Source organism: Euphorbia lathyris, chromosome 5 (assembly GCF_963576675.1).
Source record: "Euphorbia lathyris chromosome 5, ddEupLath1.1, whole genome shotgun sequence".
NCBI lineage: Eukaryota > Viridiplantae > Streptophyta > Magnoliopsida > Malpighiales > Euphorbiaceae > Euphorbia > Euphorbia lathyris.
The window spans coordinates 6793949-6812489 of NC_088914.1; the positions used below are offsets into that span (position 1 = coordinate 6793949).

Below are 18541 nucleotides of genomic sequence, written 5' to 3' on the forward strand. Positions count from 1 at the left end.
TGATTTGCCAGTTAAATAACAGTGAAACCAATATTTTTAAATTTTATGGCTAAAATCTATCTTGATTGAAAACATTATGAATATATTTGAACTATTTCATACGTTATAGCTAAATCTGTACTTCACTAACAACTTTAGGATCAAATTTGAACGGTTTTTTTCTTTCGAAATAAATATCATCAGAATCTTAATCAAACACTTTTATTATAGAAAAATTCTACTATGATCTGAGACCACTAATAATCCTCCCACTCAGATAATGCCACATTATCTCAACTACTGATGTCACATCACTTGAGTGGGACGACCACTACTGATCCCGATCCACAATAGAATTTCTCTTTTTTATACCCTTTCTACTTTAAAAGCAAAAACCAACAATGAAAATGAAAATCAACTAAGTAAACCTCTTAATCCTTGTGATTTGTAAATTAAATAGATTAATATCTACAACATGATCAACCAAATCCTCACCAACTAAACATCCATGGCAATCTTACTCCCTTACTTATCTTTCCACAACTTCCCAATTCCATGCCATAAACATGATCACAATATTCAAATCCCTTCTTCTTCTTCTTCCTTTAAATCACACCTCAATCTCCCCCTTCTTTCACACCCCCAAATTCCCCCCAAAATGGCAACATCCCCCCTAATTTCCTCAATCCACACCCCACAAGAACAAGAACACATTTTCCGGAGCCGATATCCGCCCGTTCTGGTGCCGGAAAACGTCACAATTCCTCAATTTGTGCTTGAAAATGCTGAATTGTATGCAAACAATGTGGCTTTTGTGGATTCTTTGACCGGAAAATCTTACACTTATGGTGAATTTACTAGAGAAACTAAGAGATTTGCTAAGGCTTTGAGGTCTATTGGATTGAGGAAAGGGCATGTTGTGGTGGTTGCTCTTCCGAATATTGCGGAGTATGCGATTGTTGCTTTGGGAATTATGGCCGCCGGTGGTGTTTTTTCCGGTACTAATCCGGCAGGTCATGTTTCTGAAATTAAGAAACAAGCTGAAGCTGCTGATGCTAAGCTTATTGTCACGGATGATACTCATTATGGAAAGGTATATATGTTTTTATTTGGGTGAAATACGATATCATGTACAAAATTACAACTAAGTCATATCATCAAACTTAATTCTTAATATGTCATTATTTTTTATATATTATGATTTTCCACCATAATTTAAAAAATTTATACTCCAATTCATAAATCATAAACCCTAGAAAATATATTCTAGACTTCTAATTTATAAATTCTAGTTCTTAAAATATATTAAAACTACTGATTTTACTAGTTTGACATAATCCAAAATTATAAATTGACATGGTTGTAAATAATTTTTAAAAAGATGAATTTCTGTGTAATTTTCCCTTTTTATTTTTGGATAAACACGTATTTAAACCCGTGATCAATTTAATTTTTATTAATTAAGCTATCGATTCTGTACGATTATTTTGCAACACATTAAACCTCGAGACATTAGGTCATTCGTTATTTATATTTGAACACATTAGATGATCTAGTTACGTGTGTGATTCAAACTTCATTTAGCACAGAGTATCAATGTTTTAACACGTAAATTGGCATATAGATTGTCACGATGAATAATTTATTAACTATTTTACTTTGGAAGAACAACGATATCCTTACAGTGTACGCATGCTAAACGGAGTTTGAATTATTGCGTATCAAATTAATAGGGGCTTAATATGTTAAAAAATAACGGTATATCAATTTAAAAAATCAAGGGCTTAATATGTTTAAAAATAATTTATTAAAAGTTTAATGTATTTATTTGAAAGATTAAGGGTGTAATCATTAAAAAATAAATTGATCAGGACTCAAATATATATATTACCTTTATTTTTGGGGGGTGGAAATATTTTTAGACCCTTGATTTTTCGGTTTTTGTTGATTGAGTCCCTGATATTTAACCATGGGAAACACTGAGCGCTTGATGAATTATAATCGTATACATAAAAATCAATGCTTGTTTTATATACGTCTAAAATTGTATTTTTTATAGTTTGAAATAAGGTTTTACATTTTTTCTATCGACACTTCAAACATAAAAAAAAAAAAAACAGTTTTCGAAATGTTGAATAGGTAAAATTTCAAATTCAGATTAAAATGAATAACGTCTTGTTAATCATGTTTTATATTCAAAGCTGAGTTTTCTCATCACAAAAAAAAACTTAATATATACAATGATAATTAATCAAAGGTTTAATATATCAAATCGAAAGATTAACAAATATCAACAAAAATAGAAAAGATTAGTGACCTTAAAATGCGTTTTTCTTATTTTTTTCACTAAAATCAAAATTTATGAATAAATAGTTAATTTTGGTAAAAAAAATATAAATTTTGGTTTGGTCGGTTTTAACCGATTTTCTTACTAAAATCAAAACGGATAATATCATAAAATGCTAAAAAAAATTAAAGTAAGCGAAGAAATTTTCTGATTCGGTTTTGGTTATGATTAAAATTTACCCACCCTAAAAAACCAAAAAAATATAGGAAATTCCAAGGTCTAAAAAAAATAATTTTTATTATTATCTCTGAAAAACATCCTTGTGAATTTCCCTGGAGTTAAAGGGTGTACAACGCATGTCCATCCTACCATGTGTTGAAAGTCAATCAATAAATGGGTTTTGCAGGATTCGAACCCTCAAATCTGATACAATGTCAAACAACTAATTCAACAAAAAAAAAAATAACTTTTATTATTATCTCCGACAAGTCTCACTCGACTCGAGTAGAAACCCAGTCGCCCGAGTCCTTACACTACAAGAAAATCAATACTTAGAGATCGAAATTTCAGTCGCAATTCAGTCCCTAAACGTTATTACTAACCATTACAACGAACTAACCTTACCGCGATTTCCAATCCCGTGCAGGTAAAAGCCATAGAACTCCCAGTAATCGTCCTAGGCGAAACATGCAACGGAAACGCAATGAACTGGACCGAACTCCTCAACGCCGCCGACCGATCAACCGACAACTACCCGTCAGAAAAAATCGAGCAAACCGACCTCTGCGCCCTCCCATTCTCTTCAGGCACCACAGGACTCTCAAAAGGAGTAAAACTAACCCACAGAAACCTAGTAGCCAACCTATGCTCAACTCTCTTCAGCGTTGGCCCTGAAATGATAGGGCAAGTGACAACATTAGGGCTAATTCCATTTTTCCACATCTATGGGATCACTGGGATATGTTTTGCAACACTTAGGAATAAAGGGAAAGTGGTGGTGATGAATAGGTTTGAATTAAGGTTATTTATGAATGCTTTGATTACACATGAAATCAATTTTGCCCCAATTGTTCCTCCGATTATATTAGCTTTGGTGAAGAATCCAATTGTGGAGGAGTTTGATCTTTCTAAGCTGAAATTGAGAGCTGTTATGACTGCTGCTGCTCCACTGGCTCCTGATTTGCTTACTGCTTTTGAAGTTAAGTTCCCTGGGGTTCAAGTTCAAGAGGTTAGTGTCATCTAATTCTATGATTTTATGTGATTTTGTTTGTGTTTTATGTATGTTTTTTCACTTTGAGAGGCTTTTTCGGCTCGAATTCGGTAAATTTTGGTCCGGTTTCAGATATCACTGTATCTGATCTGATATCTGACACCGGTGTCAGGTGTTAGATTTGATATTTGACGTTTATATTGAATCCGATGATTGGATAACCGGGTTCTTTACATTGAAAACCGATGTTTTAAATCTGTTTCTATGTCCCTCTGACATGGTTAACAATATCCTATAATTTTTATGTGATTTTGTTTATGTTTTATGTTAGTTTTTTCACTTTGAGAGGCTTTCCCGGCTCGAATTCGGTAAATTTCGGTTAAAAAAGTTCTAATTCTAATGTTGTATAAACAACGGTATTGGATATCACTATCTCAGATCTGATATCTGACATCAGTGCCAGGTGTTAGATTTGATATTTGACATTTATATTGAACCCCAGTGATTAGATCACTCGGTTCTTTACATTGATATAATTCTATGATTTTATGTAAGTTTTTTCACTTTGAGAGGCTTTTCCGGCTCGAATTCGGTAATTTCGGTTAAAAAGATTCTAATTCTAATGTTGTATAAACACCGGTATCGGATATCACTATATCAGATTTGATATCTGACGTGGGTGCGTGGTGTTAGATTTGATATCTGACGTTTATACTGAACCAGTGATTAGATCACCCTGTTCTATACATTGATATAATTCTATGATTGATTTTGTGTAAGTTTTTTCACTTTGGGAGGCTTTCCCGGCTCGAATCCAGTAAATAGATGATGATTTACTCGGGTTAATTGCACCGGTAGTTATTGAAATGTGAGAGGCTTTACCAGCTCGATTTCAGTAAATACTAGTAAAGTTCGATAATAAGAAACTTCTAATTCTAATGTTGTATAAACACCGGTATCAGATATTACTATGTTAGATATGATATACCGATGTGAGGTGTTAGATTTGATATCTGACATTTATATATGTTCGGTTCTTTACATTGATATAATTATATGATTTTATGTGATTTTAATTCTGTTTTATGTATGTTTTTTTCACTTTGAGAGGCTTTCCCGGTTTGAATCCTGTAAGTACTAGTAAAGTTCGGTTCTGATATCTGACACCAGTGTCAAGTGTTAGATTGACTTAATATCTGAAACATTAACTGACTCATGAACTTTAAAATTATTTTATTGACCCTTTATATTTTTTTAAAGTGGACAGTAACCCCCTAAAACTCACATGGAGTAAGGAGAGATTTTGGAAAAGTTGACATGTGTACCTTTAAGCAAGTTTTCGGAGATAATAGACCAGTTTAAGAAAGTTTAGGGGGTTAATATGAACTTTTTACAGAGTCAATTGGTAGGTTTAAGCAAGTTTGTGGGATAAATAGAACTTTCTTTTAAAGTAAAGGGGGCAATTGATTTTTTTGGACAAGTATAAGAGGCTAAAAATATATTAAGCATGTTACATTTATACTGAACTCGATGATTGGATCACCGGATTCTTTAATTTAAGCATTATCTTTGGATAATTCTCAGAATATTGGAGTAGGTATTATTTTGAGAAAGAAATACAAAAGATGGTACGATATAAAACGACACTGCTTTTTGGTGTAATGTTGCGCCAATTTTTTTAACGCAATGGTGATATTTTCGTAAATATAAAGCACAATTGGACCATTCTATCCATACAACCTTCTTAAATTTGAAAGGGCAATTTAGTAAAATTGCTCATGTTGCGTCAAGTTCTCTGTCGCAATGTTGCGGTACAGGTCATCATCGAATATAAAATGGGTAAATAATTTATGGTGGTTAAGTGTTAATTAGTAGAGGTGTCAAATAAAAGTGAACCCTGATAGAACTCATTTAGTAAATGGGCTAATATGACACGAAAATTGAACAGTTGACACGATTAATTAAACGAATTGAATATGAGTCAAATTCAATTAATAAATTAGAATTTCTAAATAAGAAAAGTTTATATACATACTAGAATGCTAAAACAAATATATACACTACCGTCAAATTAGAATTGTAAATGGGGCGAGATGGAGACGAGGAATGGTTCCCCATCCCCGTTCTTGCATATTTCGAAAACTTTCCATCCTCATTCTCGTATATGAATCGGGAAAGAATCTTTCCCTATCTCCGCTCCACGGGGATCCCCATGGAGATTTTCTGTTCTTTTTTAATTTTGATTTTAAATACTAATTAAAAACTAAATTTACATTAATAAAACATCAAATAAAAAAAAAACTATAATAATTCAACACTTTAATTAAATACAAATAATATGCATAATTTCTCTAAACATTGTTGTAATTAAATTTATTAAGTATAATAACAAACATTAATATTTACAAAATATACATAATTTTATTATTAATTTCGGGGACCTGACACTCACGAGGCAAGGAGGGCATTCTCCATCCATGTCCCAATTTGTATTTTAGGGATAAAAAATTCTTCATCCCCGCCTCCATGGAGAGCTTTTTCGGAGATTCCCCATCCCATCGAGGCGGATCCCCGGCAGGGACAGGGAATCTCTTTTCGATTTACAACCCAAATATATTTAAGGTTAAATGGATTAAACAGGTCGTGTTATCATAACATGCCGACTCGTAAAAAAAGTATACGGGTCATAACGAGTTAATTATGATATGCCCCCGTTTATTTTACGGGTCAAACGTGTCAAAATGTTCCCGACCCGAACAAGCGTTACCGCTAATTTATTTTGACATCTTAAATTTTGGATAGGCATATGGATTGACAGAGCACAGCTGCATAACACTGAGCCATGGAGATCCAAGCAAAGGACATGGAAATTCAAAGAAAAACTCAGTTGGATACATTCTTCCTAATTTAGAAATCAAGTTTGTTCATCCTGAAACCAACAAATCTCTCCCTGTTAACACTCATGGTGAACTTTGTGTTAGAAGTCAATGTGTTATGCAAGGTACAATCTTCTTTAATGTGTATATTTTGTTACCGATACGCGTTGAATCGTTGACTTTGATTTTCGTGGCATGTTACTAAATGTATTATCAGTCGTACTGTCAACAGGGCCAGCCCTGGGCATAGGCCTGAAGTGCGACCATCCAGGGTCCAAGGCTAAAAGGGACCCAAATTTTTTTAATTTTATTGAGTATATTGTATTTTTTTTTGTTATAAATATAGTTATAATATCCGTTCAGATCTAAAAATAGACCAAATAATATGAATTTTAGATCTAAAATGGGTCCAAATTTCTATTATTTCGTCTACGCCCGTAAAACATCAGTACCAGGCCTGCCTGTTAATAAAGCTTAACATAAATTTGTACATTGGTCAGATTCACTGGCGAATACATGATTAGCCTTTTGGGAAAGCCAATTTTACACATTTGTGCATAAAAAACAAATCTTTTGTTGAATCGAAATCGTTTAGTTTTTTTTTCACTGATAAATCGAACTTGCTCAATTTTTTTATGTATGTATATATATTATCATCTGAGTGGTCTAGAATTAATATTTTTCGTACTATTGTAAAACTTCTCAAAATTAAGTTATATAAAAGTAAGATTGGGTCGTTTTAAATAAACCGATAGAAATTTATTGTCTATCATATATTAATCGAGTTGGATTTTATAACTAAATACAAATTCAATGAGCTAATTAATCATCCACAACCTTAATTTGTCGGAAACAAGGGGTCTGAAACTATCCATAGTAGGGTGGTTCTGACGGTCGGGAGGCGGCCCCTCCAGACCTCTGTCTCCGCCTCTGGTCGAATTGGAACAAATCGTCTCAAGTTTAAATCTAAAAATGCTCAAGTCAAGTTCAATCCGACCCGCTATTAATTTAGGTGGATTCGAGCTTGAAACCAAATTTCAAATCTTGTCCGTATAAAATCTAACTTTAAAAAATATTTTTTAATAATAAAAATTAAAATGTATACTTGAAAATAAATGTAAAAAATATGAAAAAATAAAAAAGAGGCCTAAGTAATTGATTGGGTTAAGCCCAAACTAACCACATTTAAAACTCGGCCCGCCTTAATCCAATCCATGAAACATATTTAATTTTGAATGATTTATCTTTTTTTTAAAATTTGCGCAATGCGCTTACATTAAATAAGAAAGAAAAATCCCCACCAGACCCGGATGTGATTCGAACCCATGACCTTCCAAGGCATAGGTAAGCTCTCAACCACTAGGTTAAGAGCTTCACCACTTGAATGATTTATCTTTTGTTTTTTCATTAATTAGTTAATTTTAATGATTTAATACTAATTAAGGTCGGATATTAAAAGAAAAATTATTCAAAAAAAAACTTTATGATGGTCAGATATTAATATGAAGTTGACTTTTAACTATCAATTTGAGTTTTTAGTTCAATTGGTTCTATAACATATCAGAGCTGATTTGACAGAAAAAAAAAAGCCTTAATAAAATATTTGATTAATCTCGAACTGATTAATTAAAGGTTTTGAATACTCTAATTGTAGGTTACTACAAGAACGAAGAAGAAACCGCAAGGACAATTGATATAGATGGATGGTTGCATACCGGTGATATTGGTTACATTGATGATGAAGGAGATATCTTCATTGTTGATCGCATCAAAGAACTTATCAAGTTCAAAGGCTTTCAAGTAAGTTTTTCAAATTTTTTATTCATTTTTCACTCGCTCGGCTATTTATCCGGTCCGTCTAAGTCCGCATCTAATAGGTTGTCTTAGACAGAAGAAAGACACAATTGTAAATAGTTTTTCAGAAGTGAATTTCTATGTAAATTTCCCAAAATGATATTAGGTGTGAACAAATCCAAATACGCTTGAGTCTATTTTTATGTTAGGTTGGACATTAATAGAAATAGACACTACTCGGTCCGACTCGATATATATAATTTAGGGTAAATAATTTATTAATCCTCTAGTTTTTACCTAACACACTGATTAGTCTTTCTATTTTGAAAAATATATTTTAAGGTCTCTATCTTTTACCAATATTAACACTGTGGTCCTTTTATCTATTTTTTTATATTTTTAACCGAACATATCTTAGTTTTTAGGACAACCACAATACAATACAAGTTGACCATGTTACTCTGTTATTTTATATATGTCTATTTATGCTAAAATATAGCGGTTACAAGTCTAAAAAAACTAGATAAAAGGACCAAATGGTTAATATTGGCAAAAGTTAGGGACCTTATAATGTGTTTTTCAAAATAGAAGAACTAAATAATGTATTAGGTAAAAACTAGGGGACTAATACATTATTTACTCTATAATTTAAAAGTAAAAAATATATAAAAAGGTGGACTTGTTTGAGTTGGGCTCGAGATTTGATTTTTCAAACCCTGAGTCGGTTTCGACTCGGTTAAATTATCTTTCCATTATTAAAAAATTATACTGTTGGGTTTACTTCAGCTTTTCTAGTTTGAAAGATGAGATGAGAGGGTTAAAAAAAAATTATTCAGCTTTGGTTGTGCTGATTTTATACAGCTATACTTCCATTTTATGGAGCAGTAAAATCTTCGGGTAAATTACATCCATGGCCATTGAACTTATTTTACGTTATAGCCACTAAATTTTGAAATATAACATAAAACTAAAGTTTACACTTTTTAACATTTTGACTACCAAACTTTAACTAATGCCACATAATTACCTTTAACGATCTCAAAATGAAAAGGTTTAAGAATTAAAATTATTTATAACGATATTTACCATGAAATCATATTTTTTATCTTCCAAAATCACCATATCTGGATTTTTCTCTCTCTAAAAATTTATTTTCTCTCTCCTAACCAAACACCTAAATTACCTCAAAATAAAAAATTTAAAGAATTAAAGTTGTTTAGAATATCCTTAATTCTTTTTTTAAAAATTTTGAGACCGTCAACCGTCATTTTGAGGTATTGATTGACGTTTAATGGTCATAAAGTTAAGAAAGTATAAAATCGAGTGACTTTTATATTGCGTTTAGAAGTTTAGTGGCCATGGATGTAATTTACCCTAAAATCTTCTAATAATAGTAATAATTGTAATAGTGATCTTAATAATTGAACTGCAAGAATACTTTGATCAATAATTTTTGATTGAATAATTTCTGAACCATTTTTACAATTATTATTAAGGATTCAATTTTTTGAAAATTAAATGTATATTTAATTTTTTATCTATTTCTTAAATATTTAAACCAAACAGTAAATATAAATTATTTGGTTAATATTTAAAATCAACTATTGCAACAATTTTATAAGTAACATTATGAATAAAATGCACCAAAAGTTATTGAAATTTTATAAATTTCATTTTATTTTAATAAAATCACCAAACTTCAAATTTAATTTTAAAACTCATTTATGTATAAAAATTCACTCAAATATTGGAGAAAATTATTATAAGCATCCGGTTTTCTATGTTAAATAGAGGACTTTCCATACATATTTTGTCACGTGTAATATGAACCAACACATATTATAAGAGATTTCACTATTTTATTTATTCAGTGGGGTCACAATACACATGTCCAAATATGATTTAAGGGTCCTCCAAATATGGAAGATCGAATGCTTAATATAAGAATTCTAAACATTGATATGATACATAAAACGCTTGATTATATATTAATAATAACTAAGTGTCATGTCGAATATGTCTGATTGTTTGGCTGACGTGGCAGCCAAGTAAAACATCCTAAAAGCATAATTGTTTTAAAAAACCACTTCATTGGCTGACGGGCGTTTAGTTGGCATATAATCAACGGCCTACCGCGTCATGTAATATTTCAATGATATTTTATGGGTAAATTATATCTACAGGCCCTAAACTTTGCTATTATTTTCATTATGACCATTGAACTATAAAAGTGAACATTATAGTTTCTGAACTTTGCACTTTACTAATATAATGGTCATTTTTCAGTTGAAGTAAAATCTAAGAAGTTGTTAAACAACCACATTTCAAGTGGTACCACCGCTTTTCAATGATAATTTTTGAATTTTTCTCTCTGTAAACAATATCTTTTTCTCTTAATCAAAGAATCTCAAATTACCTCAAACTCAAAAATAATAATTAAGAATTAAAGTTGTTTAGAATAACATTTCTATCATTTTTACAATAAAGGGTTGTCTGGTATTAAAGTGATCATCTTGTTTAACGGTAAAATTGATCATAATGTTAGCAAAGTATAAAGTTTAAAAGTCATAATGTTCAATTTTGAAATTCAAGGGCTATAAAAACGAAGTTCAAGGATCATGGATATAATTTACCCGAGTTTTTATACAAATTGATTGTCTAATTAAAATCAAATGTAATACAAGTTTGTGGAAAGTTTGTAACCATAGCCTTTACCGAAATTCAATAGTGCTCGCTGTTTATATTATTTGGTAGAGAGATAAAAAAATTATTGATTCATATCATTTATCGCTTTAGATTTTCAATATAAAAATAAAAAAAGTTTTTAAAATAATTTTTATTTATTTTACATGAGTTTAATATTAATTTTTTTTTTGTGATTTTAAGTTTTCAATTAAGAGGTATAATTTAATGAATATTGCGAAAAATAAAGATTATTAATAAAAAAATATTTTAATCTATTTTCTAGAAATTTAATACAAATCAATCATTTTTTTTAATATATGTGATTTGGTATAATGTATGTGACAAATAATATGAACAAGAGAGAATAATTTTTATAAGGGATAAAGTGCAAAAATACCCTAACATTTACAGTCAGAAACAATTTTACCCCTAACGTCTAAAATTGTATATTTTACCCTTAATATTGGTAGGAAAGAGCAATTTTACATCTAACATTGATAAGTTGAGTCAATTTGAAAAATAATTCGTCAAATTGTCTTGCCGGTCATGAATATTCTCATCTACACTTCACGTGTGCATCATTTTATCACTAATTAGTAACAGATCACAAACATATGATTAGAAGTAAAATATATATTATATTTTATACGAATTGGACAGAAAAATTCAAATATTTCACCGAATTTAAAATTATTAACCTCAAATTCTATTATTAAATCATAAAAAAATCTTTTTTTAGAACCAACATATATGCAATTGGTACGAATAAGAAAAAAAATGTGTTTCATAATAATGTGTGAAATTGACCAAATTTGTTAACATTAGAAGTTAACTTACTCTTGTTTACCAACGTTAGGTGTAAACTACACCTTTTAGATGTTAGAGGTAAAATTACTCTATAAAGATTACGGTACTTTTACACCTTATTTTTTAGGGTAAATTACACCCATGGCCATTCAACTTTACCCATTTTAACATTGTGGCCACTGAACTTCAATTCTTAACGGTATGACCACTGAATTTTGCACTTTTTAACACCGGTGACCACTCAATTTTAACTAACTCCTCAAAGTGACCGTTAACGACCTCAAAATGAAAATATTCAAGAATTAAAATTGTTCAGAACGACATTTACCATGAAACCACATTTTTTATTTTTCAAAAATCACATTTTTTAGAGTTTTCTCTCTCTAAACATTCACTCTCTCTCCTAACAAAACAACATCTAAATGATCTCCAAACGAAAATTTTAGAATTAAAGTTCCTTAAAATATCATTAACACTTTGGATTTTTTATTTTTAGACCGTCAACTGTCGTTTTAAGGTGTTGAGTGGCCACCAGTGTTAAAAAAGGGTAAAGTTCAGTGGTTATAATGTTAAATAGGTAAAGTTCAATGACCATGGGTGTAATTTACCCTTATTTTTTATAAAATAGATTCCAAATTTCAGTAATCTTATTGCAATTTATATATAAAAAAAAACTAATATCTACCTATAAATATCTAAATGAAGGCCCTAAATAAATTAGAGTCTAAATAACTATGTTTAGGGTTTTTAATATTTTGTCCTCATTTAGGTTGGAGTTAGCCTTTAAAACCTATATAGCTATTACACCTACCTACCCTAATTAATGGTTTTTTGCCCACAATTATATATTGGACCAACTAGCTATCTTTTTTATCAATTACTTTTTCCACTATGACATAACCTTCTATTTCTTTTTCTTTTCTTAAAAATAAATAATAATAATAATAATTTCAGTAATTAATTTTTTTTTTTGATAGAAATTAGGACGAGACAGAACTTGGGCGAGGTGAGCATCCATGACCCAAGAACTGTCAACCCCGCAATATATTAATAAAAGAAAAAAGTGAGTGTTTGAACAAGAGAATAGGAAGGAGAACAAACAAAAAAAAGGAAAGAGAAAAGATGAGAAAAGTCAAGAAAAACGCAAGTGTGAAATACTATAAATGTCATCATTCAGTAATTAATTATAATTTGAGTAAATTCTAAAAAAAAAAGACTTTGCGATTTCGCTTTTTGTATACTAGTATCTGTAAAAAAAAAAAATTAGTCAAACGAGAATTGAGATTTTCGTTTGCGATTAGGAAATGACTGTGTTTTTTTGCTTATAATATTGTATGATTAATTTGATCTAATATAAGGTTTAGCTATTAATTTGTTCATTCATAAATGTGATTAAATTAGTAAGATATAATTATATAACATATATTGATTAGATTTATTCATGAGCTTAAATACTGTCTAAACCCGTATTCAATGAGCCGGACTTGAATAAATATTGTCTAAACCCAGTGTTCAATCAGTCGGATTTAAATGGAGAATAATGATATTAACCTAGCTCGACCCAGGTCGCTAAGCTCGCTTATTTCTATTCCAGACTCGAAATTCATAAAATTAAGGCAAATATGTACGGCTTATATATATATATATATATATATATATATTAAGGAGGTAAATCTGTTCAGACTAGATTCTGAATTTGATTTTCAAACTGAAGTTCGGTCCGGTACAAGCCCAATTAAATTAATAGCAAGCTAATTTGGACTAGTGTTAAGTATTTTTAATTATACGATCGTAAAAACTGGTGTGTTCCGACTCATGGATATATCTAAATACTTTTATATATGAATGCAGGTCGCTCCTGCCGAGCTAGAGGCTATCCTCCTTAGTCATTCTTCTGTTGAAGATGCTGCTGTTGTACCGTAAGTATCATACAATACTATTCATTATTTTGCGGATTTTTACTCTTGCGAAATCCGAAAACATACAAAATCAGTATTTTTAAATACTGATTTACTATTAATATTAACACAATTACATTAATATTTTCAGTTGTAGTAGCATTTAACATCGAATCTGATAATAATATCGGGTTTTTTTGCTTCCAACATCCGTATTTTGAATACTAATTTTATACGTATTCTGATAATCTAGACGGAATATAAAACCCGAATCTTTAAATTGGGTGTTATTTAAAGAATTTCCTTCAAAATAAAACATTATTTAAAAAAAAAAAACCTACTCTACTACCTAAATTTTTTAGTGCGAAAGTTACTTGAACCTAAAATAAAATCGTTTTCTATGATTAAACTTGGTGTACTTTGGATTCATTACACCTCTAGTCATTAGATGGATTTGGAATCCACTCGTAATAAGTAGTTGTAAATGAGTCGAACCGCTTATTAGTAGTTTAATATTTGGTTCGATAAAATTTTTACAATGTTTGGCTTGATTTATAAATAAGCCGACTTTGAGCTCGAAGAAATTCGGTTCAAAAGCTTGCGAGCATATTTAATTATAGGTTCATGAATAAGCTTGGTTATAATGTTGCTCGTGAGTAAACATGGTTCGATTTTCTTTTAATAATAGTATTTCTATAAAGGGGAAAATGTAAATAATGTAATTTTGTGTAAACTTTAGTTTTGTAAGTTTCAAAAATTACGTAGTTTTGTATTAAAAAAATCAAAGGGTAAATTACACCCATGGCCACTGAACTTTACCCATTTTCACATTATGGCCACTGAACTTCATTTCTTCTCAGTATGGTCACTGAACTTTACATTTTTTAACACCGGTGACTACTCAATTTTAACTAACTTCTTAAAATAACCGTTAACGACCTCAAAATGAAAATATTCAAGAATTAAAGTTGTTCAGAACGACATTTACCATGAACCCACATTTTTTATTTTCAAAAATCACATTTTTTGGAGCTTTCTCTCTCTAAAAATTCACTTTCTCTCTCCTAACCAAACAACACCTAAATACCTCAAAACAAAAAATTTCAAGAATTAAAGTTCCTTAGAATATTATTAACACTTTGGATTTTTTATTTTTAGCCACCAACGGTCGTTTTGAGGCGTTGAGTGGCCACCGGTGTTAAAAAGTGTAAAGTTCAGTGGTCATACCGGAAAGAAATGAAGTTCAGTGGCCATAATATGAAAATGGGTAAAGTTCAGTAGCCATGAGTGTAATTTACCCAAAAATCAAATAAACATAATTAATGAGTTGTTCGAAAACGAAATTCATTCATGAAGAAAATTAGTGAATTGCACGTTAGCAAAGCTCGTGAGCAGCTCGCGAACAAGATGTTGAGCTCGAGCTCGTCAATTTTCTAACAACGGGTCAAAGCTCGACTTAGCTCGATTACAACCCTAGCTTGTATGGACTTTTTACATTTTCTGGCGACCAATGTATGCTCAAACCCCCTTTAACTTCCATTTGGATTCGTCCCTGTTAGACCTATTCATTGACCCCTTAACCCGTTCGGCCAGCCTGGCCAAGCCCGACCTTCACAGGTTGAACTTGCATATGCATATTTGATATTTATCTCAGGTTCCTTCTAGTTCACACATAAAATGAGTTGGCTTTGAGATTTGTCTCAAAAGCTCAAATCAACCCTACCCGCCCTTATTTTATGTATATATATATATATATATATATATATGATTTTGAGTTATTATTTTTAAATGTTTTTTATTTAAGATTATATTTGACAAGTTTTATTAAATTAACTAACTAAATTTTAGTTTGACAGTAAAAAATCGTTCAATTCATAATCATAGTTTAATTTTAAATTATTTGTGAATTAGTTTCCTTAACGTAACTCAGCCCGGCCTAGCCCGATTTAAAAGTAGTGCGAATTGTGGTGGACTTGAACAAAGTATTTATGTATCAACCCCTGTTAGATCCGCTCCGAGTCCACTTCAACCCAGTCCATGAACAAATCTAATCCCTAACAGTCATCAAAATCTACTTTCAGAGAAGTGGTTACAGATGGCCTTCCAAATCGAAAGAAGGTTACAGGGTTACTGTAATTGTACTCCAAGACTCTCTTCTTTAATTTTGTTAGTGGGTTGAATTGAATTAAATTATTTGATTTTATGCATATATAAAAGTACACTGATTTTTGACGCAAGTTGCGTCAATTTTTTTGACACAACAGAGGCATTTTTGTAAAAATAAAGCACAGTCGGACCATTCCATCCATCCAAATCTTTTTGAGTTTGAAGGAATAATTTAGTAAAACTGTTTTTATTGTGTCAAATTCTTTGTCGCAACATTGCGGCAGGGTCATTATCGTATATAAAATTTATGATAAATTAATTAAATAACTATGATATGATTATATTAGCATAGTTGGGATGGGTTTGAAATCGGTTTCTTTAGCATCGTCTAGCCTAGTCTGAACCCGATGTATAAGTAGGGGAACCAGGGTGGATTTGGATAAAGTATTTATGTATCAACACTGTTCAGATCTGATCCAAGTCAACTCCAATCGAGTCCATGAACATGTCTAATCTGTAGTAGTCATCAAAATCAACTTTCAGAGAAGTGATTACACGTGGCCTTCCATATAGGAAGAAGGTTTTGGGGTTGCTGCAATTGTAGTCCATGACCCTCTTCTTTAGTTATGCCACTACCTGAATGGGATTAAATTATTTGAATTTACGCATATATAAAAGGACACTGAATTTTGACGCAATAGTAACACTTTCATAGTCAACCCATCCTATTTGTGCATCCTTTTTGAGTTTGAAGGGATAGTTTAGTAACACTGCCTTTGTTGTGTCAAATTCTTTGCCGCAATATTGCGGCTAGGGCTGAACATGGATTTTGAAGATTCTTGAACCGAACCGAACATCCGAATAAAAAGATCCAAAATTGAATTGAACTGTTGACTTTTTCTTTAAGACCGAATCAAATTATACCATTGACTTAATTAGATACACTTCTTGGGATTTTTAAATTCCTAATATTAATATTGGAGGTTCTGCAACCAGGTTGAATTTCCAAAAAATGGATCTAGAACTGGATTGAACCTTTGATTTTTTCTTTAGTACCGAATCGAATTGTACCATTGAGGTTAAACCCCAAAAATGAGTTATTTATGAAAATTATTCTCAACCCAATAATGGTTGAGAAATAATTCTCTTAAGGGGTTGTTTTAAATTTTGTAGTTAAAAATAGCCTCATTACGGCGGTGGGATCGCTGTAACGGTACAAAAGACATAAAAGTTGCTTCGTCTTTTGTACCATTACAATGATCCCACCACCGTAATGATACCATTATGGCGGTGGATCCACCGTAATGGGACTATTTTTAACCACAAAATTAAAAGTTAAAAACAACCCTTTAAAGGAATTATTTACCATCCATTACTAGGTTGGGAATAATTTCTTTAATTGACTCTTTTTTTAAGGTCAAATCTCAATTTTTGAGATTTTTAAATCTCGAATTGTACTGAACCGTATTCACCCGTAATTGTGGTATATACCATTAATTAACTAATAATATGGTTATATGGAAATGACAGGCTACCAGATGAAGAAGCAGGGGAGATTCCAGCAGCCTGTGTTGTAATAAACAAAAAAGCAAAACTAAGTGAAGAAGATGTAATGAATTTTGTGGCAAAAAATGTTGCTACTTACAAGAAAATAAGAGTTGTTCAATTTGTGGATTCAATTCCAAAATCACCCTCAGGCAAAATCATGAGAAGGCTTCTTAAAGACAAAATGATTGAGAAGATGAAGATGAAGAACCCTAATTCATCATCATCATCATAATTTGGGGATTTTAATTAATTTTAATTAATTAATGTCTAATAATTATGTTTAGTGCTTTTACTTTAAGTCACTATGATGATGATTATGATTATGATGATTCCCTTTAGCTTTTTGTTTTTCCTTGATAAGACTATCATCTCTTGGAGTACTTTGGTTGATGTTAGGTAATTGTTTGGGTTTTTTTTTCTTTTAGTTGAAAATGACTTCAAAAGTTAAAATCTTTGGACAATAAGTCAATTTGACTATTATTATTATTATTAAGGTATTTATTTATGAATTAATGTTTCTTTGTTAGCAATGATTATCCTTTGTCTTTCTTGGCTATATTAATTTTGGAGGCAACTATGTTATCATCTTTGATATTACTGGGATATAATCGAGCCGAATCGAGTTTTGGTCTGTTTCAAGCTCGGTTCGTCAAAAAATTAATGAGTTCGAGTTCAAGTTTAACATTTTGTTCGTGAGTTGTTTGCGAGTTTTGCTTACGAGTAGCTCGTTAATTAAGTTCATTAACTTCACTCGCGAACAATTCATTAAATATATTAAGGTTTAATGTATATTTACACTCTTAAATTTGGCGAGTTTTGTCTATTTTCACTCTGAACTTTTAAAATAAACTATCACACATCTATAATTGACTTTAAAAACTATCACACATCTATGGTTGGCTCATTCGGACCTCCTGCATATAAAATTATTGATCTGTCATCTTTGACAGATGAGGTGGCATGTGCGTGCTATAGAAAAAAAAGAAAAGTGCGTGAGTTCGTTATGTATACCACCTCATTTGTCAAAGATGACAAATCAACGATTTTGTGTACAAGATGAAAAATTAATAGAATTTTAAATCTGAATATGAAACATACCGATTATGTTTTATCTCACTAATGTATTGTGAGGTTTATTGGTCCCTAATATCGCAGATAAGTTCTAAAGGGGTGAATAGAACTAATGGATAATTAAAACCTTTAAAAAAATTTCTCTTTTTAAATCAATTGCAACACAATGGCAATTCTCGGAATCAGAGGCAATCTCAGTCTACTAAGATTGATTCTGTTCATGAAACTTGCACCCAGAGAAAAGCTCTTTTAACTGAGGCTCTGAAGATCTCTTAGATAG

General features: G+C 31.0%; 1 protein-coding gene across 1 annotated transcript; it reads left to right on the top strand.

Annotated features, from left to right (window-relative positions):
* Positions 1-487: 487 nt before the first annotated feature.
* Positions 488-17670, top strand: LOC136230508 (4-coumarate--CoA ligase-like 1). The gene is made up of 6 exons (XM_066019591.1): positions 488-1072; positions 2913-3494; positions 6279-6477; positions 8007-8152; positions 13490-13557; positions 17173-17670. The coding sequence occupies exons 1-6, from the start codon at positions 488-490 to the stop codon at positions 17420-17422; spliced, it is 1830 nt and encodes a 609-aa protein (XP_065875663.1). The 3' UTR covers positions 17423-17670.
* Positions 17671-18541: the final 871 nt, after the last annotated feature.

Bases quoted from the DNA above. Each gene is read 5' to 3' on its own strand.
- LOC136230508 (XM_066019591.1), top strand. From the start codon at position 488: ATGGCAATCTTACTCCCTTACTTATCTTTCCACAACTTCCCAATTCCA. The intron at 1,073-2,912 runs GTATATATGTTT...AATCCCGTGCAG, and splicing joins ATGATACTCATTATGGAAAG to GTAAAAGCCATAGAACTCCC. The intron at 8,153-13,489 runs GTAAGTTTTTCA...ATATGAATGCAG, and splicing joins TCAAGTTCAAAGGCTTTCAA to GTCGCTCCTGCCGAGCTAGA.